Here is a 23,928-nt window from a genome sequence, read left to right on the forward strand (position 1 = left end):
GGGCATTACTGGTGGTACCATCCGTCTGTTGAAACGCAACATGTCTGTTCAGGTAGAACATAGGAACGCAGAAACAGAAGGATGCCATTCAGCCCATCAAACATGTTGCACCAGTTTATTAGATCTTGGCAGACCTTTTAATCCCTTTGGCTTGGCCGTTATACCTCTAATACACAACCGTTAAAGATCTTGTAACACTGTTTGAAAAGAGAAGACAGATTCTCCCAGTGTCCTAACCAACAGTTCAGTTCTGTAGATCAAAGGGTCATTCACATCATGGCTGTTAGCGAGACCTCGGTGTGTGCCAACTGGCTGTTATTTATGACTTTGAGAGCAGGTAGGGAAGGTAAACAGCTGCAGGTGATCAGTGGCTCATACAAAAAACATTGGGAATCTTCCAACAGGTACTCAGAATAGCTCACAACATGAAGCTCCCTGACTGTACAAGACACCCTCCCTCCAAAGAACCTTAGCTGGTATGAGTAAAGTTTTGCAGTTTATTTACCATCCAACACCCAAGTGCTCCTGCTGCCTTGAATAAAGTTTTTTTTCCCCCTCTCTGTGCATCACTTTTTCCTAAGGCTTTGCTGTTTACCCACAAGTGCCAACCGACCAAGAAAAAGTCTGGAACCTATCAAGCTATTTCCAAGCTTTGCTTCCTGTGTTATTATATGTTTCCAAGTGCTTATTTAGGGGTGAAATATAAGTTTAGCCATTAGTTCCCATGTAATTACTTTTCCAGAAATTGTACAATTTTTTCCATGTGTTTTACGTGGAACAACAACAAATCACATTTTTAAATTATAACTGCTTTTAGAAGTATAGACGCAAAGATATTGATTCCTATTGTTACCTTTGTTGTCCCTGATCATATACCCACAGGGAAAATATTGATGTGATGGTGACTGACATTTAAAATAGGGGTTATTTATAAACTCCACAGAAATAGCAGTTTCAGGGAATTCTTCTCAATAATGAGCTCATATTCTTGGCTGACACTCTAACTCAATGATAGGGAGCGCTGCCTTGTCAGAAATGCAGTTTTTTTGATGAGACATGAAATTAAGGTCCCAACTGCCTGTTCAGGTGGGTGTAACTATCTCATGGCACTATTTGAAAAGAGAAGGGAGTTTATCCTGCTGTCCTGGCCAACAGTCCCCCAAATAAAATTCATGGCAGTTTGGTGGGGGCATTGCCATACGCAAATCGGCTGCCATGACTGCCTACAAATAAACAGACACTACACTTTACTTAAACTTTGAAGCACTTTGAGAGGTTCTCAACTGCTACACCAAATGCAAAGATAATTTTTATTGTTATAATTGCATCAGTTGCTACATTCCTCTAAATTAAAAGATAGCAATCCTGTGCTGCATTAAGTCAGCCTGTAGTGGTCGAAATGGATTGATATTTTTAGCAATAAAGTACACAAAGATGTAAGAGCCCATAACTAATTGCTGTTTTTAACAAGAAAAGTAAGATTGATTGTGTTGCTCAGACTTGTTTCACAGTATAATTTCTCGCACATGTCTTGTACATTTGTTCATTTTTGGATAATTCTCTCTTCTGAGAGCCTGTACATGTGGGTGAGACAGAGTGTTTTGTAATAATGAGGTTTGGCAAGGATCCAGGTACTTTGAAATAATACAGGAAGTCTAGATATGTTCAGACATAAGAACATAGTAGGAGTAGGCTATTCAGCCCCTCGAGCCTGTTCAGCCATTCTATAAGATCATAGCTGACCTGTACCTCAAGTCCAGTTATCCACCCTTGCTCCACATCGCTTAATACCCTGAACTAACAAATATCTATCTATCTCCGTCGTGAAAATGTAACTCCTGCATGAGTATTGGTCAATCTCAGTAAACCAGTTAGCCCACCTTCTACATTGCATTAACCTCGCACACTTAGCATATTTTACAGATCCATTTCTTTTACATTATTCGCTGCAATCTTTCTCCACAACACAAAGGTGTTCATTACGCTTGTTTCCGGTAACTTTCTGAGATCTGGTACAACTTCAAGATCCATTTTCATAAAAGTTGTAAGCTGTTAAACAGACGCTCCTAGTGCTGAAATGTTTCCCTTGATGGTGTTCTGGAGCACCTTTACGTTCCCACCAAAATATGGTCTTTAAAAGTGGTTCAAGTAAAAATGTTTTCAGAGAAGCATCACAGAAAATAAAATATCTTGGAACAGCTAGTTCTGTGGGAAATAACATCTCACCTGTAATTTAATAATAAAACAACGCTGTTGGAAAGTACATTTCCACACCCGAGAGAATATCGTTATTATGGAAAATTGAGTAATTGGTGTCTAATCTTGTTTTTTTTCTCACCTTCAGTTTTGTAGTCCCATTCCGGGTATTTCTGAGCCGAAACAGCGATGAACAACAACAGCAGAAAAGCCAACTTCTCCATCATTCCCTGCAAAGGACGAGGCTTCACGTGAACAGATTCTGTACAGATACTGGGAGCCCTCAACTCAAACAGCTAATCAATCGCTGAGACCTCCCCCGAGACCAACTGTACAAAGCATTAACTGAAATACAGTAGGACTCCCATAAGTCTGATCTGATCAATCGTTTAATCGTCTAAGTCGTACATCCAAGTCCCGTTCAAGAGTTTACATTCTGTGCAGGTTTGACATAACTCATACTTTGCATAAGTCATATTAAATGTGTGGTCTCAACCGATACGACTTTTATGTGAGATTTACTTTAATTGTTTCACATTTTTTTATTTTTATTGATTTAAAAAAACCCTTAGCTTTTATCCCATCGAGAAAAAAAACATAGGTGCTCTTCAAAACTGCTTTAAAATACTGTCTTGTTTGGTCACAACTTGCAGTTATTATATATATATATATATATATATGTGTGTACCGTTAGTGGAAAGCAAAAAACGTGTTACAAAACATATTCCTAAAAAAAAACTATCACAATTAAAGGCAAAAAAATCTTTTTTTGGTTGTGTGTGTGTTAGAGAGAGAGTGATTTAAAGTTTAAATGACTGACAACTAAAGGAAAAAACAATCTCACAGTAGCATTCTTTTTTTCCGGGTATGCAAACAGTGATTTAAAGTTTGAATGATTAATGTGAGTGAACTTACTTTGCGTGGTTTTCCTTGCTACTCTCTGCGTTTCTCCTGTTCACAGGCAGCGAGTCCCAGTTGCGTCTCTCCAGCACTTTTAAGCTCTCCAGACTGAGATACACTGGCTCTTGTTAAAATCCATTCCCTTGGAGGATGGCCAAGGTAAATACACTGCACAACCACAAACCAACAGACCAGTTCGTCCAAGACGCACCGTGTGTTTGCAGAGGCAAATACATACTAAAAATACTTAAAATACTAAACACTAAACTCTCTTGAAAGATGCTTTCCAGAGAGGAGAGAGAAAAGCACGATAATCAACACACATAGTTGTTGTTTCTTTTATGTTTTGGCTCAAACTTCTTTGAGAAAACTTGCCTGAAGTTTCGCAGACCTTCTCTGGGATAAGTCTGGCAAGAGACCCGACAGGGGAAATCCTCATAAACCCCACAGGAGTCTGCATCACCCAGATAATAGGAATAAAATACAAATCAAATCTAAGTGGAGCTCAGAAACTTGGCAATAATTTGAGCAGCCGTGCACTGCACTGTCAGAGGTGCTCAAACGTTGTGCTTCTTGTACTCTTGTCTTCTTGGTTCAATGGCATTATTTTGAAAAGGTGCAGGGAATTCTCACAAGATCACAGAATATCTATCACCAAAGGGTAGGGTGAAGAAGGGACTCCCTTTATTTTTTTTAATTGTTTTCACCCAAAGGGCAGTGGAAATCTTTGGATGCTGGATACATTCAAATGTTCAAGACAGAGGTGGATAGATTTTTGTTAGGTCAGGGTATCAAGGGATATGGAGCAAAGGCGGGTAATTGGAGTTGAGGTACAGATCAGCCATGATCTAATAGAATGGCAGAACAGGCTCGAGGGGCTGAATGTCTCCGCCTGTTCCTATGTTCCTTTGGCCCATTTGATCTCATCCTTCCAGGATATCTACCCTACTGCCCACCCATTACAGCAACAATCCGTTTCTTAAATGAAACCAGTGTCCTACCTCAACCACCGTTTCCTGGTAACCTATTCCAGTCACTAATCACCCTTCTGTCCCAGCGTCAGGTCAATCCCCCAATTCAGGGTGAGCCAAACCATACATGCATTTCTCTGTAAAAACGGTCTCTGCTGCTGTCCACTGAATGTTCCAAATATGATTCCTTACATTGTGGTTTCCAGTTAAATCTATAGGAATTAATTTATAGCAGTCTCATATTGGTTAGAGCACTCGCCCCGGAGGGGAAAAACCTTAGTCAAGTTCCCTTACTCCACACGCCTGTTTACTGAGCACTAAGTAGGAACCTAGTTGTTAAGGTTGATTGGCAATTGTGTATCTGGGGGTAATAATCCCTTAAAATAAAATTTAGTCACTCAATCCACGACTATTTGTGGGACACTGCTGTGCACAATTGGCTGTCATGTTTCTCTCATAAAGTATAGTCAATTCACTTTATAGTATATTCTGTGAAACTCTTTAAGACATAGAGTGCTATATCAAATGCAAGATTATTATAATAATTTGTACCTCCAATAAAAAGCATTCCTGCTGCTTCTTCAAATCTGGTCTTTGACTTGAAAATGTCTTTGTTTCTATATGTGATGCATTAGGAGCATTTACTTCACAATTTAATTATGTCGAGGGACATGATGAGCAAATAAAAACACAAAAGGGATTAGTCCTAACATTAGCATTTTTCACCATGCTGAGAATTCTCAAATAAATTCTATGTAGAAAGGAAATGCATTCCTAATATTTTTAAAATTAAAATACATTGTTCTCTGGGGGTTTTCACCGCATAAATGAACCGCTTCTCTCGACTTGAGCCCATCCTGTTCCAGTTTACCCTTTCACCAGGTCAACTGAAATCCAGCATAACTGAGTTTATTGGATCCGTCACATATGCTGCTGATGGAATTCATTCAGACTGCAGGTGGGGAGAAACTAGAGACCTCTTTCCGTTCAGCCCACCCACATTCTGATAAGAGTAAGAGGAACACTACTCCTTTATGTGCTGTAGTTTCATTTTATTTGTTGATTTGCAACATTATAAATGTCAGCACCACACCAGCATTGCCATATTCAGTACAGCTTCCATTTTCCCCAGAGTTCCTCCATGGTGTCTTGGCCTCAAATCTTCTTGATAAATTCGTTGTCCATTTCACTTTGTCTGTTTGTGGGTTTTTGTAGTGTGCAATCTGGGTGCTGTGTTTGCCAACAGTCACTACACTTGACAGAAATCACCCATGAGGCACTTTTGCACTGTTTAAATATTATAGGCACTGTACTGAATGCAAGGATTTTTTTAAAGCTCACTCAGCACATTAAAATGATGAGAAACAATGTGTAGCTGTGTTCAATTGTTCTTATCAAAGCTGGAATCTGAACTTCGTGCCTTGACCTCACAATCTTAAATGGTTTCTCAAACGTGCCCGAGGCCAGTAATTATCCTCTCCTCCCCCCATGAAATCAAAATGATGGTCATATTTTTTTAAATAACAAAAGCATTGAAGTTAAACAAATATCGCAACAATTGGTATAGAATATTGCGTTGTAGAAAACTGTTTGATGTGGTGAAAAAGCATTCCTGAGTTTGATAGTCATGAATGGTTTTCACATCTGGATGCTGCATGAACTCAATATCACTGGACTTGTCGAGACTGAAACACACCAGTGAAATCGCATAACCCCAACAACCTTAAATGGAAACTACTGTAAACAAGTGGCTTCGGGGACGATAACCATAAGCAGTCAGTACGAACAGACAAATATGTGCTTTGAAAGGGAAGAGTGATTGTTTCTTTCAAGTTGTTTATATTTTCTTTCGGCTATCAAAACGTCCTCTGTAAACTTTTTGAGTCCAGGATAACATAAAATAGAATTTACAGAAAAACAAAGAGTTGTTCTTATTTTGCAACACTGTCTGAGTATGTATAAAAACTATTTTTCAGGAGAAGTGAGAGAACCGAAAAGTACAAGACTAGTTAAAGAATTGGATCGATAATCCTGGGAAGATGATTTTTGAAGTGTTGGGATACTGCACAGAAACGTTTACATAATTATTTTCAAGGCAAGGAGTAAAATCAATCACGTAAACCTGTAAACCCAATAGCATCGGGGGGACCACATCCTTGAGTCATATTAGGTTTTGCATTTCACTTACAACATCTAATGTGATGGATGATCATCAAAACAAAGAAAAAAAGGGCTTCACTGCAGAGTGTAATCAATAGGTGTTTTCTAACTCAATTTACCTGCATTCCCACTATTACCTCATTGGTTTACCCGCAAGTGACAGGGTTTAAAAAACACACTATAAGAACAAGAGAAGGTACTCAATGTCAGCTATTAGTAACATTCTTAATACACAGGACCTGCCTACACTGCGTTATTTTTCCCACTGAAGATTACACTAGACTATAATTTGATTAGATCACTCTCATCAATGTATTGCTAACTTCTTTGGCACATAATATACAAAACAATTGTCTACTTTTGTACTGTATATTTATTCCACCATCTCACCAACTCTAATAAATACTAGTCTCTGTAACTCATATCTCAGCCAGTAAATAGCACCAGAGATCCAGCATATAATGTAATGCAGGTTTTCTGTTGAGAATCTTTTTCGATTTATTCTATGATTTTACTGATGGGTTATGTGTGCGTGTGTTCATGCATACACGATGCCTAAAATAAATCTAGAGAACCTACCNAAAAAAACTTACTGATGAGGAATGATGTCTGACAAAGGATTAAAATCACCAGAAAAGTAGGTATACACCATCTGTATATGTAGCAATTCCATAATCTTCCTCTACAGAAAGAGGAATATTCTGCACATGTGTGTTGACTCCCATAATCAGCCCAACGAGGGTTGGTGGGACCATTCTCAAGATGGGCAGAAAGTCAGTCAAAATGCTTCAAATTTAAAATTTACCTCCAATCCCCATTTCTAGAGTGACCGTGACACTGCAGTAGTCTATCCTTAATAACCACACAGGAGTAAACACTGAGTGTGTCTTCACAATGCATCCTTTTATTTTTTTTTGCACTCAGCCACTGCAGAAGCCATAGCTTCAGGTGGCAGTGTTAAATACAGCTGGGTTCAACGTGAGTCTGTTCTTCTAACATTTAATGTTAGGGAATAGCAGCGTCCATCTCTTCAGGACTTTATACTTCATGCCAAGGTGTTTAACACTGTAGGTAGTTAAAAAGACAGACAACCCTTTCACAGGCCCAAAACCTGAACTGCACATGAGACAACTCTTCACCTGAACACTACAGTTGTTACTCTGAAGCACATTTTTTCACAATTCACTGCACTACTCCGCATGCCTATTGGATTAATGAAAAGTTCTATAACAAGTTCTTCAGTTTCTTTCCTCTATCAACATTTCCCTTTGATAGATTTTTCTCCAACGCAACTTCCTTTGGTTGTGGGGTGGGGGTGGGGGGGGGGTGAAGACTGCTTCGATACCAATCTTACTCCAAACTCACCAAAAGGAGACACTTGGTACACAGGCAGAAGTCAGATTTCTGATTCTGTTTAACTGGTCATTCAAACCTTGAACTACCTCACCACATGTATGGATTTCACTCTTTAACCTCAGCTAAAGATGCATCGAGATAAAATGGCATGTGGACAAAACCCTGATGAAAGGTGACAAGCAGATAGGAGTCCCACATTGGAGTTTGAGCAAGCACCTTAACAGTTGTGTAAGATTGATTATATAATTGTTTGAAAATATGATTAATGAACACATTTCAGGGATCCTATCAAAGTAGATCACCATAATTTAAAGTGAGAGCCAGCTAACGGCATATCTGAATTTAAAATCATTGGATTTCAATTAAATCTTTTCCTCCCTGCAGGCAGATATGAAGGCTGCCATTTCCATCTCAATAGCCAGAGACCACACCATATGAATGCTATGAAATGGAAACTTAGCAACTTAAATACTGGTCGTACCAACCTGGTTAACTGTTTTAACCATTTTTTGCATTCACTGGGAGACTTTTTTTCCAGCAAAGGTAAAGGGTTTCAGCGTTTCAACTCCACACAGTGATAAAGGAACAAGAAGTGATTTAATATACCTGCAAATGATAGACATCACCTGCTCACTACGCAGAAGCTGTGAAATATTGAACCTCACATCCTGTTTTCCAGAAGCCCGTGTACAAACATAGGCAAACGTACAAAAAATAGCCAAGAAACAAAAACATCTGCAGCAAACAACGAGTTTTAAATTGCCATTTGTATTTAAACCTTTTCACTTGAAGTTGTATCCAATGTTTTACATCTGCAAGCAAGAGAAACTATCCATTATTCCAAGGATGTTTCTGATAATTATCTAGATTTGCAAACAACTAAATAGAGTCAGATATCACTGCACCAGATTCAAATGCTTGTTGTTCATGAATAAGAAACTCTCACTAAACATAAGCGGAGTTTAGATAACCCATTTCCGCTACATTTTTCCACATTTTAATTTCCTATAATGCTTGTAACACCAAAATTAAGTTTACTATTCAAGTAGACAGAAAATACTGTACTACCCTCCTTATTGGTCTCACATTTTTTTTGGAAGGGAGGGAAGGGAGTAGAAGGAAATTCTAGAGTGAAGCCTGAGGTAGGCAATGTATTTGAAATGCAAATTTGGATTGCATTTTAAGCTACATTTGCAGATAGTTACCAGCCAAAGGCAGTAACAATTGCTTATGTTGGATGTTGCTAAGTAAATATTACACATACAGGCAGAAAATCAGTACTGCACAAGTTTTACTAATTCATCTTCCCTAGCCATGCTGCTTTTCATTTTGCTGCTGGCAAATGGATGCGTGTTTTATTTTTTATATAAAAAGTCAGATCAGGTTTATCCTCTTTCCCGGATATCTAGTTAGCCTGGCAAATCTATCTCCCAGATGGAGCCTAAATCTGGATAGGAGTTTATATCAGGATTCAGTCTAATAATTGAGTGTTTAACCCACGAGAGCAGCCTTCTCTCAATACAGCGAGCTTCATAGATTATTTATTATTTTATATCCTCTCAAATCTTCCCTAGCTACAGATTTTCATACTGTATTCAGATAAGTGGAAGATTTCTCCAAAAACATTTAACACCAATATCACACCATGCCTCAATGAGTAGTAGGTCAAGAAGCAGTGAAACGTGCCTCTAGGGGAGGAAATTCAACTGGGAAACTAGCGCTTTAGTACATGTGCTACAAGGGTCACATTGCAACTTAGTCAACTTCAGGTTATTAACTCATCGAATCTTCCAATTCAGTGGATAGGGCTGAATGCTTTTTGTACATATGACCAATGGACACAGTGAGTGATCTGCCTTACAGCATCGTGGTTATGACATAGACCAATGTAACTACATCATTATCAGACTGAAAATTATCAATTTGGTTTGTAAGAACAATATCCGTTGACTCTTTTGTTTAAATCCCCACTAGCGATGGTTTAAAAATGACAACAAACTTTAAAAAAAAATTAGAAACAGGGCGGTCTTCATTAAACAACGGAGACTCCCAATTGGCGGCTCCTCAGAGATAAGTGATGTGACCAATCTGAGGTCTACATCAGGAATCTGCTCTAGTTTCTCATTTCGTCACAAGAAAATATTCCATTTTTTTTAAAAAGTGCGCATTTGCAGCCACATTTTAACCATGAAAAGCCTTGCCCACCAGTCCAGCCCATTTCTGTAGTTATCCAACTGTATATCAAGTGACTGGACTCCATAGTTGTGAAGAGCAGGTTATGGTTTCATAGCTTACTCCTGAACAGCACAGGAATGCCATTCACTCACTATGTAACTTAAAAGGTTTGGCACTCTCTTCTGCAAGTTTTTTTTGATGTGGGAAGGTAATAAAGAAGAGGTTGGCAAGCTATTAATTGTAACTAGACTTTAAGCAGTCCTAAATTCCACTCTATGCAGAGAACGAGTGACCATCTCAACATTAAGAGGCATGAATGTCCAATAAGCCACATTGGATCAGGAAAACTGCAAATCTGTTCGACTGAACACTTTCTTGGATGGTGGGACATAAATTGACTGTGCGAGCAACTACAGTACTAGTAAAATAACTGTGTAAAATGTTGAAGCCACCATACCCATTCCGAAATTCACTGAGGAAACATATGTTCCCAGCTCCAATTGCTCAGCCTACGCTATGATTTATCCCCACTGATAACTCACACAGCACAAAGAAGTGAAATCCCCTAACTAATGGGCACTTTTTAAAAAATATATATAATTAGTTCTTTGCGACAATTCACTTCACCTCCAACACTTCCACAGCTTCAGAAAGAGGTGACCTTCGCCAACCATCTCCGAGCTGAATGGAAGATTCGGGTCTCCAGGGTTCAGTAACGTTGGAGAGACCAGGTCAAGTGTACCACGTAATCCCAATAAGATTTTTTTTGCATAAATAGCAACATTTTAGAGAATCCATTAAACTAAAATGTGGAAGAAAGTAAAAGTCTTGTATAGCGGTGGTGTATTTTAGTAAGTGTTTCCTTTATAATCTCTGTTAAAGTCCTAGCAGATCTGTGAAAACAAGCTCACTTGTAGTTTTCCCCTAGCTGATTTCGCAGTGCCCTGGCAGCCACCATGTTACCACCTTCCCAAATGGAACTAGGATCATGTTGCAGGGCCTGGCTAGACTTTCGTTGGGTGTGAGCTAGGTTCGGGGAAGGCTGCACATCTCACAGTGGTCCATGATTGGCGGGTTCACGTAGGTGCAATGTTTACAATGCCACATGTCAGCAGGAGGGGGAGTTGGCACGGATCCTCCCACTGCACCGAAATCTGCGAAGCTGTCCGGGAGGGAAGGCACTGTACCTGCAAGGAGAGAGAGAGATAGAGAGAGAGAGAGGTCAGTGTTTGGGCTGCAGGGAAAGAAAAAATAATGCATGCAAAGTAATGCATCTTTAAATCAGTCTGTGCAACACACACACACCTTTACCAGGCTCTCTCACCTCAGAAACTCCCAGGACAACATAACTATTATAAGGTTATTTTCCCAGCTAAATCAAACTCTGATTATGCCAATTATACACACGATGGAAAGGAAAGTAATAAACTACAATATAAAGCTGCAGTGAAATTTAATATATAATATATGTAATATATTTTGCATACACATTTATACCTGGCATGCATACAGTCATGTCAAGTGGAGAGAAAAATCTACAAGATTGAGAAGAAAAAAGGGTAAGGAAATAAGCCTAACATTGTCAATTCATGTTTAGCAACGAGATAAAAAGAAATGGAACGTTAGAGAATAACCGTCCAGAAGTCGATCAGTCAATCAGTAAATTAATGTTTGTGAAAAGTCAGACCTAAAAATGTAATCACTTTTTCTTGTGACTTACTGTAACTATCCTAATCGCTTACTGTCCTTACCACAAAGTTGTTCAATGGTAGCCCACTGCTCTGATCTCTTCCAGGTCTGGGCAACCTCCTCATTCCGTGTTTTCACAGCGTCCAGTATCAAGCTCATGCTCTCCTGTCAAACATAGGACACACAAGAGGTTACCTACTAGGATACGCGTATTGGACAAACTCTGTTGCACACTGTTGGACAACAGCAGAGAAGTCTGCTCACAGCAGCATAGATTTAGCTCAGAGTCTTTGAACCAGTTTTAAATTGCCATCAAAAGCTACACCCGATCGTGTCAGACTTGCTAGGAAGAATTCAAATGCCCAATGGACGCATTAAGTGACTCGTAGACAAGAAATGTAAAGAATGGAGTGTTATGGACCGATGTATTAAAAAAGTAGCATCTGATGCGTTAGATCTTAACCTCAGGTACTGAGTAAAGACTTTTTGCCTCAAACATGATTTACAACATTCTGAGCAGAGACATGCTTTGACCCTATAAGATAACCATCTCCTTCAGGGGAAATAAAGGATCTCACTTGTGGCTAACAGATGTGCCATGCCAATTAAGTGAAACTCTTGACTAGAACAATATGAAGTGAGACTCTGTTTTTCTTTAAAAAAAACAAGCAAATATTTTAGCTTCTACACATACAACATTGTACAAGATCTGGGGAAAAACCTACGTTCTCCATGTCTAATGATCAATACTAAACAACACATGTTTTCATTCAGAATATTGTCCAAATGAATGAAATAATTCATCAATTACTGTCAAATCCGGTGTAGAATGCAAATGTATTTAGGACTTTCTGTATTGGGGAATAAACTTCCACAGAAATTTGATTCACAAAAGAGGAAAACAACTTAATCGCTAGCCAAGACATATGCTTGATTTTACAACATAACTTTTCCCTCGAATCTGTGATTGAGTCTGGCTAACAGCCTTACTTCCACAAAAATACATTGACTTTGCTGGGTTTGCACGAAGATTTCTTTTCATGAAGAAATAAGTTAGACAATTAAGTATTTCAAACTATTGCTATTTTGTGGGGTGGTGGGGGGAGATTAAAAACAAAGCTACTTCAGGTTCAGCAAAATTATAAAGGGAAAACTTTGTTACGTGTATCTAAAAGGTGCAGTATGAATCCATAGTAGTGTCACACATTTGTCATATTAATACATCCTACAGTATTTTTACCAAGATGCAACCACACCCTCAATATGGCGGTGGAATGTATTTTTGTTTGAGCCTGCGGTCCACGCTTTGTCACTGAAGGCAATAATTATTAACATGAATTTCTACAGTAGAATTCCAACATTACTCCTGCAGTGTCGCAGATAAATAAATGTTGAGCTCAAACCAACGACATCACACACTGTTTTCGGAAAAAAAAGAATCACTTCAATATCTTCATTGATCCTGATCTCCAGCTGATCACTACCAGCCAGAGTGCTCCACACATGCTGTGCTTGATGCTCTCTGAGCCAATGGTTGCGTCTGGAAGTGATCTGGACAGACAGTCACTGATAACATGCCAAAACAGCAGACTGTTACTGACTCACAATCAACTTCGGGCTTGGTGTCCTGCCAAAAGCCTACAACACACTTAAACCACTGCAACAGCAGCTCACATTCAGGTAATAACAGAGAAATTAAACGTTCGCCGATCGTAGTAGGACTCACAGAAGCAATTCAAATAGACACACGTGGAACTGATCATATAACGGTTGACTAGCAAGTGTACAATGTTGTACAATTAATGCAAAGGCTAGGAGAAGACCGCAGAGATTATTCTCTCCTTAACCCTATAAGGAGGCACGGTTCCACTTTCAGTCTGCTAATGAAAGCCATGTGCAGCAGCTCCTGTTGAAGACAGGCAGCATTCTACTTGGCTAACAATGTCAACGCACATTTGATTTATTCCCTTTTTTCACTTTGTGAGCGGGTGAAGAATTGGTTGGTGTCATTAATCGCCTCTTCATGAGTACGTTCCCAAAAATTCCATTACTTACACCACAAAGTAGTTTAAAGTGACGTGAAAACCCAGCTGTTTTTTTTCAATTTTACAGACAAAATAACCTCTAAGAAATCAAACCATCTGCTGTTACCTTTCCTAGGCTTCTCTGCCCTCACACTCTGGAACTCTATCCTGCAATCCCTCCACCTCACCCCCTCTCTTGCCTCCTTCAAGTCCTGTCTGACGACCTTCCTCTTCGATCATGCCTTCGGCCACCCTCCCACCTCCAACTCCTCCCTGCTCTCCTACCCTTCTGACCCCAACTCCCAGCTTGGATCCAATACCCCTGATTGTCCAGCGCCCTGGGACGTCTTTCCAAAGTGAAGGGCGCTATACAAATGTAATTTGTTGTTGTATTATTCCTTTCTTTTGGTCTCCTTTTACAACTTTTAGAGCCGGTTTCTCCCTTAATTGTTCATAATTTGTTTCCACTGAGTTGATTTGTTTGTCTGTAAAAAATGGTACAGCACAAAAATCCTAAGCAGTTTATTATAATCTTCATCATGGAATGGTTATTTGGCTGGTTAAAGAAGGATGCAAATAAGTTCAAGAAAGAGATAAGAGCCTCATGAAATGTATCGACTCCGCAGACCACATTACACATTCTCTGCATTCCGTACTCTAACCAATCACGCATACATCTCAAGATATTAAAGCTGTGAAGGTTTTCTTTGCTATAATGGACATGGGAGAAAGAGAATTAGCAGCCAACGGTTTTGCAAGTTATAGCGAGGATCCGATTACACTGCATCCAAACTAAACCAGGTCTCAATGGTTCCAGCTCAGCAAAGGGAATATGAATTGATGACCAATAGATTGTACTATGTTGGAGACCATGGGAAGACACTGCTGTCTGAATGTGGATGTCACCAGGACACTAAAGTGAGAATGCATTGCTTCCCTCCTCAAAATAAGCCTATTTACACTAACTACTTTGCAGACAAGCTATTTCTTGGGTACGTTCTCAATCCCATCACACTCTGGAAAATATGAGTTCCCTTGATGATGTTCTCATGGGCTCAGATCAGAGGATGTTAGAGGAAGGCCTCTAAATTATATTTAAGTTCATTTTTGCAACCTGTGTAATACTCATTGCAGCCGAATCAATGAAAACAAAATCAGCTCTGGGAGCCTCTATAACTTCCTTAAGACTATATTCTTCTTTGAATTCCCTCCAATTCACAAATTCCAGGCAGGGCGAAATCGTGGGCAAGTTTCCTTACTCCACACGCCTAATAATAATCCCTCCAAAAAACAAAACAATAATAAATTAATCATTTTCAATCCACGACTGTTTGTGGGATACTGTTGTGCGCAATTGGCTGCCGCGTTTCACCCACAAATATACGGTCAATTCACTTTACAGCATATTCTGTGAAGCGCTTTGAGACATCTAGAAGACGTGAAAAATGCTATATCAAATGCAAGGATTATTATTATTAAATACCCTTTTGAAAGTAGGGTGACCAAAATGACATGATATTCTAAATGTAGCCAAACTGATGAATTGTTGAGAATTAATTCTAATTTATAAGAAGCCTTTGAGATGGATGATGGTTGACGAATGCCACTGAACAAACCTGCACTGGCTGTTTGGCTCCTCTATTTTAACCAGTGTCATTGGAAAAATCTGGTGAGCTCTGAGGCAACATGCTGGGAGGTAGTACAAAACCACACTTTGATTGTTGTTCATTTCATAGCTATCCTTATTCTGCACTCATGATTAAAGCTGATTATAATTGGAAAGTGAAGCTGAGACTGCAGCCTAATCTGAAGCCAATCCTAATTTGGGAGTGTCCGTACAGCCGTTACATTATACTGCCACGATCATGATAGGACAATCAAATTAATTTACTGCCATGAAGCAGTGCTAACCGACAGAGTACAGACATAACTGCAACATACTGAGGGAGTTTTAGTTCACTGTTGGAAGTAGACATAGAAACAAAGAAACTGCCACAAATGGAATCAAGCATCTAACAGCTGCAAAGCAATGTTCCATTGCTTTCTAATTAAACAGCCACGATTTTCACTGAAACAACAGCTTCAACAGGAAACATTATGCATTCAGCAATGACATAATGTAGTTTAAACTGATTTCATATGGTATCCAACCATGAGGCTTAGCAAATGCCACAAAACCTTTTTTTAAATTACAGGCTTGTTTCTTTTTTTAAAAAAATTATTCAGAAACCTAAGTGAAGAGCCAAAAGAATAAACAATGAGAAGTAATAGTTAGGTTTAAAAAGCGCGTGGACTAAAGGAGGAAAGAAAAATAAGGGAGGGAACAATTTCCCAGTATTAAAGCACTGGCGAAAAAAAGTTAGGAGATTGTGAAATAAGGTGTAATGTTAACAGTCGGGATGCAGAGAAAGAACAGCATTTGAGAAAATGCATTTGAAGCTAGAAGGGAAAAGGGAAGAAAACAGATGAGCAGTAATAGCCATAATAGTTCAGATGAAAACGAGAAAAAAAAAGATTGTAAACAAAGGTGGTGATGGTTAGAGATAAGAGAATAATTCCCCATTAGACCAACATTATTTCCTTATCGTCTGTTCAGGAGTGCAAAAGAGGTGCTCGAAAAGGTTTCCTGAGCAGTAGTGAAGTTTCAGGATGGAGTTTAGCTTTTTCCCCACAATTTTGGTTAGGGTCTGGTTCCACTTTATCGAATGCCCTCGGTAGCCAACTACTTTTAAAGGCTGACTACCACTACTTTGAGCTCAGCATATAGGCTGACACTCGAATACTTGTCAGAGTTGCACTGACTGGCAAAATCAACCAAAGAGTATATAGATTTAAACGATGACTGCAAAGGGCGATTGAAATGGAGAAGGAACAAAGAATGCATCAAATTTAGCAATACCTTTTTAACAATGACTCCTATTATATAATCCTATATAAACAGTGTAGAAGCAGTACGAACTTCAGCTTATTGATTTTGATTATCCCTAAATATCCCAGTCCTACCGGCTCAATAATAATAATTCTTCCATTTTATATAGCGCCTTAGCACATCTTCGAGACGTCTCAAAGCACTTCACAGGATATACTGTCAAGTTTAGTGACTGTATATCTTGTGGGCAAAATATATTGTAAAGTGAATTGACTGTATATTTTGAATTTACGTGGTCTTATACTGTAAAGTGAAATGACTGTATATTTTGTGGGCGAAATGGCTCAACTCAGGAATGTAAGGCAAGGACCAAGCTTTTCATTTAACTGACAGGTGCTTGTATTTCAAATCGCAGCCATTCCAGATTTCAAATTCAGATCTACTGCAACTTGCATTCTGGCTAAAGGACAGACAGATGTGGGCAGCTATAGCAGAGTGAGCAGCAGACAGCACATAGACGAAAACTAGAAATGTGAAGCCCAGATTCTCAACTGCTATGATACAGATTTGTTGGCTTTAATTTCAGTCAAATGGAGGTGGGGTGGGATAAGAGGTAATTATTCAGTGATACTCACCCTGAGTGGCATGACGTCATTGGTGACCAGGAACACTAGCAGGTGGAAATCTGAGATGATATCCAGGAAAAACTCCGATTGATTTTGAGACAAGTATGTGGACAGACTGTGGAAATCCTGCAGGAAGGTCAACATTGACAAAGTGAAAAACTTTACAAGAATAAAAATTGTAGAGATACTTTTTACGCATTCAGCCTGAAATTCAGAAGACATACAAACTAAAGTAACTTAAAAACACACCTAAAAATCCTCATGATTTTCTCATAGCTGACAAAACGCCAAACAATATTAAATTGATTTATAGCAGCCTTTACTTAGGTTGGCCTCGAATAATTTTCCAAATGCATTTCAAACATCTTTGTAGTTGCAGACTGTTACCTGTGTCTCTCCCATAACCTCACGATTCACAACAGCGAAAGGGTGTGGAGATGAAACAAATGTGTAAACAGGGTCCTTTGGAAAAGTCGTGGTAATCTTGTGTTAAACAAAAAGAAGATCACAAAATTAATAATATGACAGAGTTACCTAGTTATTCCTAGTTTTTTTTTAATAAAAGGGAGTGGCAATACTTTTGATAGTAGAGAAGTGACTTTCCACTTGTTTTTTCTACTCATTCTCTCGGCCCCAGTGGGTGCAGTTAAGTGCCAACTCTTGCCTGCATTCTGCCAATTCTGCTTTGAGAGTGGTTGGAGATGCACAAGTAGTCCAGGAATGGTTTCTTTTTTCCCCTTCTCTTCCTCTGGAGAAGAAACTGGTTCTGTTTGGCACTTCTTCACAGAAGCACATTGGGTCAGATCAGGAACACACTTGCTGGGCTATTCACAGGGATAAATCACTACAAATTTAGGGTTTCAATCTAGTGCAAAACTACCATTAATGGAACTCTTTCAGCACCTAGTGTGTTGTACTGCGAAGTTCAGCGCTAGCTGTGAACAGCACAGCCTCAGCCATGAGGATCATCTTAGAGCTCAGCTCATCTGCTCCTTAACATTGCTGATGTCTGGCTTGCTTCCAATCTAATCAACATCTTTTTTTGTCGAATAAACTGAGCTACTGTGCATTAAATAACCATTGCACTCTTCTCTACCCCAAGTCACAGCCACAAAACCATGGATACTATAATCTGGGACTAATTTGGTTGAGTTTGGGTTCAATTTATCCTTCAAAAACACGATAAAAGCTACTACTATACTTGACAATGGCTTTCTAAATTTAAAATTTAAGTTGAATTAAACTATACTTTCAAAGTCATTATGTTGATGTTTGAAGGAAATACAGACCTATGAAATGGACAAGAAAGTCCAGGCAACCATATGTAATGGGTTGATTAAAGCCGGTCTAAAGTATTAAATATGTTTATCATTAAACTGCATTTGGGGAATTTAAGTAAAAATGAACACGTTACAAAAGAATAGCAAGTGAATAGGTGTGAGCGCAGTTGTTGACAAATAGTGTTTGAAAAGTACTCAGTACTGAATCAAATAAATAATAATAATCCTCGCATTTGATATAGCGCCTTATCACGACTTTTGAGACTTCTCAAAGTACCTCACAGAATATACTGTAGTGAATTTACTGTATTTTTGTGGGCAAATCGTGGTAACCAATTAGTTACAGCAGTGTCCCACAGAGGCGTGTGGAGTAAGGAAACTTGCCCAACGTTTTGCTCTGCTCAGGAATCGAACCCAGGTCCTCTCGCTTGCGAGACGAGTGCTCTAACCACTGAGCTACACGATCCCACGAGGAATGTGGAAGTTTGCAGCAGTGAAAAGCATCCCACATCTTTCACACTTGGCAGTATAAATTCTTCAGATTTAAGGCAAGTTTTCAAAGAAATCAGATTTAGAAAAAGAAATTTCAAAGCAATCTAGACTCTCGCTTGAGGATGACTGGGACTACAGAAATTGAACTACAGTATTTATTTCTGTACAAGAACTATCAACCATCTCATGAGAACTATGCCCAAATTCATGCTCCCTTGTTGCCACGTTGGCCTATTAAATGTGGCAATGAGCAGACCTTGGAGGTTCATAATGTACCAATTCATACTTACATCTATAATCAGGTATTCTACTGGCAAAGGCCGTGCTAACTGTGTGATCTCATTCCCAAACTTGTCAGTGTCCTGTGTTGGGAGAAAACACAAAAATTTACACAATCACATTTACTTCAGCACATTTATTTAATTAAAATGGGTTTATAATAGATCTCGTTATGAATGTTTTCACATGAATTGAATTCTATAACTATCCCTAGTCAAGTGAGGTCATTGCAAATAAAGCTAACCAAGGACTGGGCTATGTTCTCAAGAATTATATAACTTCATATAATTTAAGTTTGGAGGATTGATTGCCAGGAAATAAAATTGAGTTGTCATGCATCAAGGTATAAGTTAGATAGTTACCTTATAGAAAACATCAGGAACATACTGTTCAGAAGTGGACTCTTTTACATATCCCAGCTCTGGTGCATCTCTGCACGGCAGCAAACATTCATCTCGTACCAGCGCCATGCACTGGTTGGAGACCTGGTAGCCTTCAAAATGAACCTGATTATCTGGGCCACCTAACAAAGAGGAATACAAATTTAGAAAGAAACATACATGAGATTTTAACATGAGGCAGGGCATTATTTATTCCTTCAATTTTCCCAAATCAGGACACTTCTAAGCCAAGCTGAACGCCATGCTGTGCTTGAAGATCAATGAGATTCAGCTGGAGTACAGAGAAGCCGACATCTCCGATAACTTGAAAAACTTCTAATGCATCCCTGGAGGAACAAGATAATATTTTGAGATCTAAACTGTGCAGCACAACAGAAGAGATGTATGGACAAAATCATATACTGATCCCATAATATTTGTAGCTGCACAAGAACACAAATGTTTAAATCTAACCTTCTATTCACGTGACTCCCGTGTTCATATGACCAAATATAATCACAATAACAAAAATATCTTCATTATTTGCTCTTGCAGTAAGTACCTACTGGAGTGGAAAACAGGGTGGAAAACTGTGATGTTCTGCTCACCGCTAAAATTAATTTGCGTCTCTTCTCTTCATTCGCGATAAAACTTGCCTTTATGTAAACTAACTCAGTACAGATCAACGTAAAGCTGATCTTTACGGTCTCCATAGATCATTTATACTCTAAGTCATTGAATGGAGCTAGAGTCATATATATAATACATATATATAGTCGTATATTGGATATTATCATTGTGTGTACATTGTGGTTGCTGCTCCATACCTGAAATCTAAAGAATGCCAAAACAGAGATGATTTATAGTGGCTAAAGTAGCAGACAGTTAAAAGTTTAACAGCACATTCTATCAACATCTTGAAAAATCTTAACCCCAGTCATTCCTTTGAGGATAATCAGTACTGTATTTCTCTCCCACTCTTGGACAGGGAAACGAAACAGAACCTCATAGTGGTGCCTTCCTGAAATGAGCCAGTTTTGTGATGGAAGAAAATACAAGAGAACTGACAATTCTCTCCACGCTGCCAAAAAAAAAAAATCGGTTGAAGAAAAGCAATAGGAATAACTTGACTACCCACTTTTTCCGAAGAGAAATTCACTTGCAAATGCAGTAGGGAAAATAGACCAGTATCTGAAACAGCACAGAAATCCCTTTTTGTAAAAATCTTTGGATGTCCCGAAACACAATTGTACTCAAGACTCAACCACACACCTGTTGCCAAGACAGTCACAAACTTTGATCCAAAGTGCCCATCTGGAGATAGTCGACAATTGTTGTGGTGCTTATTCTGGAAATCACCTGCTGTGATGCACTCCTCTGCACTCAGGATATGTGCATCCTGACACGGAGAGAAAGAGAGATTTTTTAAAAAAGGCCCACAGCGCTTAAAATGTCAAGTGCTTAGTTTATCAATCATGTACATACATCAGTTTGGTGTTTCTTTTTTCTAATGCAGGTCTAATGGACAAAGCTTTGTTCTCCACACTAATTTACATTTGATAAAAATACTTTATGTAAACAAAACCTGGTAGCGAATACAAACCAATGATATTCCACAAACAGCAATTTCGCACACAAAATATACAGTCAATCCACTTTACATTATATTCTGTGAAGGTTTTGAGACGTCTCGAAGACGTGATAAGGCGCTACATCAAATGCAAGGATTATTATTATTATGAGATAAATATACTACCAAATTCTTTTTTGATGAATTTGGATACATTAGACGTCAGTTTTATAAAACAATTGTTTTGAAAATGTTTCAGACTGGAATGCTTCTCTGAAAAGTTTAGCAAAGAAATTAGCAATTACCTCCTCTCAATACATTACTGTGTACCACAGGTATGTGGGAACACAGCCTGTCAAATAACAAATCCGATTGGGAATAGGCAATCAAAACAAACTTTATACAGCTCCAAGCCGATGGGGTGGGTGGATGTGGGCTAAAAAGAATGAATCATCGGCATGAAATGCAGTTAATAACAGCAGAAATAAATTACCTAAACAAAAAAGTAGAATATTATTATGAGCGAGGGTGAGGGGTACCATCTTAAGTCATTGTTGAAAATTACCTCAGCTTTGGTATGGGAAATCACAGAGAATCTTGAGAAAATAACAAAGGATAAATAAACACCACAATCTGAAAAGATTTGGAGCTCACATAGAAACGGAACATAATATGCTCTGGCAATAATGTGTTCCAGAGGGGACTGTGAAGAAGAGGCAGTGAAAATTCAAGTCCACGAACATTTTGCCCAAATTACTGCCCTATGTACATTTAAAGAAGCATTACGGTGCAAATATACTGGAGAGACTAACTCGTTATAAATATGCTGTGTTTTGAGAATCAAGTATTCTAAATTGGAGCTCTGTTGCAATCGTTAAAAATGCCCTTCAGAATGTATCAAATGATTCACCTTATTCCTGATATATTTGACGGTGCCTTTCCTTGTATCTTCTGATATAAGGTCTGTGAATATCCAGCCAACCTGAAACATAACACACATTGTCAAACAAGTTCCATTCAGAGCTCAGTGTTCTTGATATTTCCCACCACATGGTAATAACATCATTAGGAAGGCACGTCAATAAGAGACGTGTTATAAACATGATGAAAATAATAATGCCAGATTCTTCCTGTCCTTCCATCGTTCATTCCTAAACTCAAACAGAACGACACGACCAAAGCTCGCAGGTTTAGAGATAGGGAAGCAAAAAACTTTTAGTTTGTAGCTTCTGAATTGGAAAACCTTTATTTTTGCTCTTGCATCATGGACTATTAAACACCAGTTTCAATATTTTACTGGGACAACATTAAAACATGTCCCGATCTACCTATAAAGTGGGCAAAGAATTTAAAAGTGAACAGATTTTATGGATCTTCAACTGTGTCACTTCGGCAAAGAAAAAAGAAACGTTCCAGAACAAGATGACATACATTGACATACATTTAGGATTTGAGCTAGGCTGGTTGGAATTCAAAGCAGAAAATCTTTCTTCACCAAATGGTTGTGAGAATGGGAAATGCACTGTCCCACGAGGCCATAAATACAGTGTTGATCGAGGGGCTTAAAAGAGATAGATAAATACTTGAGAATTAAGTGCATCAAGGGCCATGAAGAAAGAGTCGGGAAATGGAATCAAACGCATAAAATGCTACCGTGAACTAATAAAATGGCAGATCAGGCTTCATGGGTCAAACTGCTACTCAAATTCATATGTTCAGTGATGGAGACCCCTGTACTCTGCACTATTCAGTTGTAAAAGGCTATATTAAAGGTGAGAAGCATTTGGAGGAGTACACTACAGAGTAAGGCATGCATCTATTCCCCTTTATGCCTCTCCTGCAGTAACATTTGGCATTGAAAGCTTCAATTCCACAAATCTACAACTGTTTGTGGGACACTGCAGTCGCAATTGGCTGCCGCGTTTCGCCCACAAATATACAGTCAATTCACTTTACAGTACATTTTGTGAAGCGCTTTGAGAGGTCTAGAAGAGGTGAAAAGCGCAATATCAAATGCAAGGATTATTATTATATATTTAGCTCTCTCCATAATCAATATTAACCAGAAGCTGACTGAATTTTCTCTTTTGTGAATTCCACAAAGAAAGCAAACCTAAAAATTCAGCCATACTTTCTGATAGAAAGCTCTGGCAACCATACTGCATAAATCGCATAAACATTTAATATATTGTGTTGCGTGGTTTTACTTGAAAAAACTTCTGCTAAGTTCCATCAATACAGCTGTAATAACTTTATTTTTCTCTCCACGCAGGGCTGGAAGCTAAGTAAATGTCACCTTACAAAGAGTTCAAGTCTTATATTGTGCTGGCCATACCAGCTGGAAACTATTACTCCCATTTATAATAAGCAGCATTCCACATCTGCTTACTGTTAAACAAAGGGAAAAACAATACAAGCTCCAAATGCTGGAGGGGGGGGGGGGGGAAGGGGGGAGAAAAGGATGTTTCTATTTTAGAAAGACCAAAGTTAAATTTACATTTCTGAAAAAATACAAAAACCTATCCAACAGGGCATGTGTAGGACATAAAGAGAAATAATTTAATAGTTTAATAAGAGAAGTTTAAGTGATAATAATAATAATCCTTGCATTTGATAAGTGTCTATAATAAAATGCAAAGATTATTATAATCTTACAAGTCCTTACAAGTCCACATTTTCAATATTTACGTGATCAATATAGTTATCAAGATGCGTGTAATAAACACCATTTATAAATCTTGACAATGTTTTTCAGAGATTCTGATCTACTTTTGTCCAAAAATAGCCTTGAGATCACTACTTCCATTCCTAAAAGGCTGATCAACTCATTTGGATGGCATCTTGAAGACCTCAGTATCAATATTGACCCAAGTAATGTTTAAAGAAAAGATTGTACAGATAATCATGTGGTTCAAATAACTCCATTAAATAACTATCTCTCTGCATTACTATTGAATGGGG

General features: G+C 38.6%; 1 protein-coding gene across 1 annotated transcript in view; it reads right to left on the bottom strand.

The window, feature by feature from the left end:
- Positions 1-7,109: 7,109 nt before the first annotated feature.
- The window catches only part of nploc4 (NPL4 homolog, ubiquitin recognition factor), a 34,905-nt gene continuing 18,086 nt past the window's right edge, over positions 7,110-23,928 (bottom strand). Inside the window, exons 10-17 of the mRNA XM_007888556.2 lie at positions 21,878-21,949; positions 20,670-20,796; positions 19,380-19,540; positions 19,029-19,100; positions 17,354-17,449; positions 16,976-17,092; positions 11,510-11,612; positions 7,110-10,945 (exon numbers count right to left, since the gene is read on the bottom strand). Of these exons, the coding sequence (XP_007886747.1) occupies positions 10,785-10,945; positions 11,510-11,612; positions 16,976-17,092; positions 17,354-17,449; positions 19,029-19,100; positions 19,380-19,540; positions 20,670-20,796; positions 21,878-21,949 (909 nt within the window). The 3' untranslated portion in view covers positions 7,110-10,784. The remainder of the gene's footprint in view (positions 10,946-11,509; positions 11,613-16,975; positions 17,093-17,353; positions 17,450-19,028; positions 19,101-19,379; positions 19,541-20,669; positions 20,797-21,877; positions 21,950-23,928) is intronic.

The sequence above is a fragment of the Callorhinchus milii genome, unplaced genomic scaffold, assembly GCF_018977255.1.
Source record: "Callorhinchus milii isolate IMCB2004 unplaced genomic scaffold, IMCB_Cmil_1.0 Scaffold20, whole genome shotgun sequence".
Classification (NCBI taxonomy): domain Eukaryota; kingdom Metazoa; phylum Chordata; class Chondrichthyes; order Chimaeriformes; family Callorhinchidae; genus Callorhinchus; species Callorhinchus milii.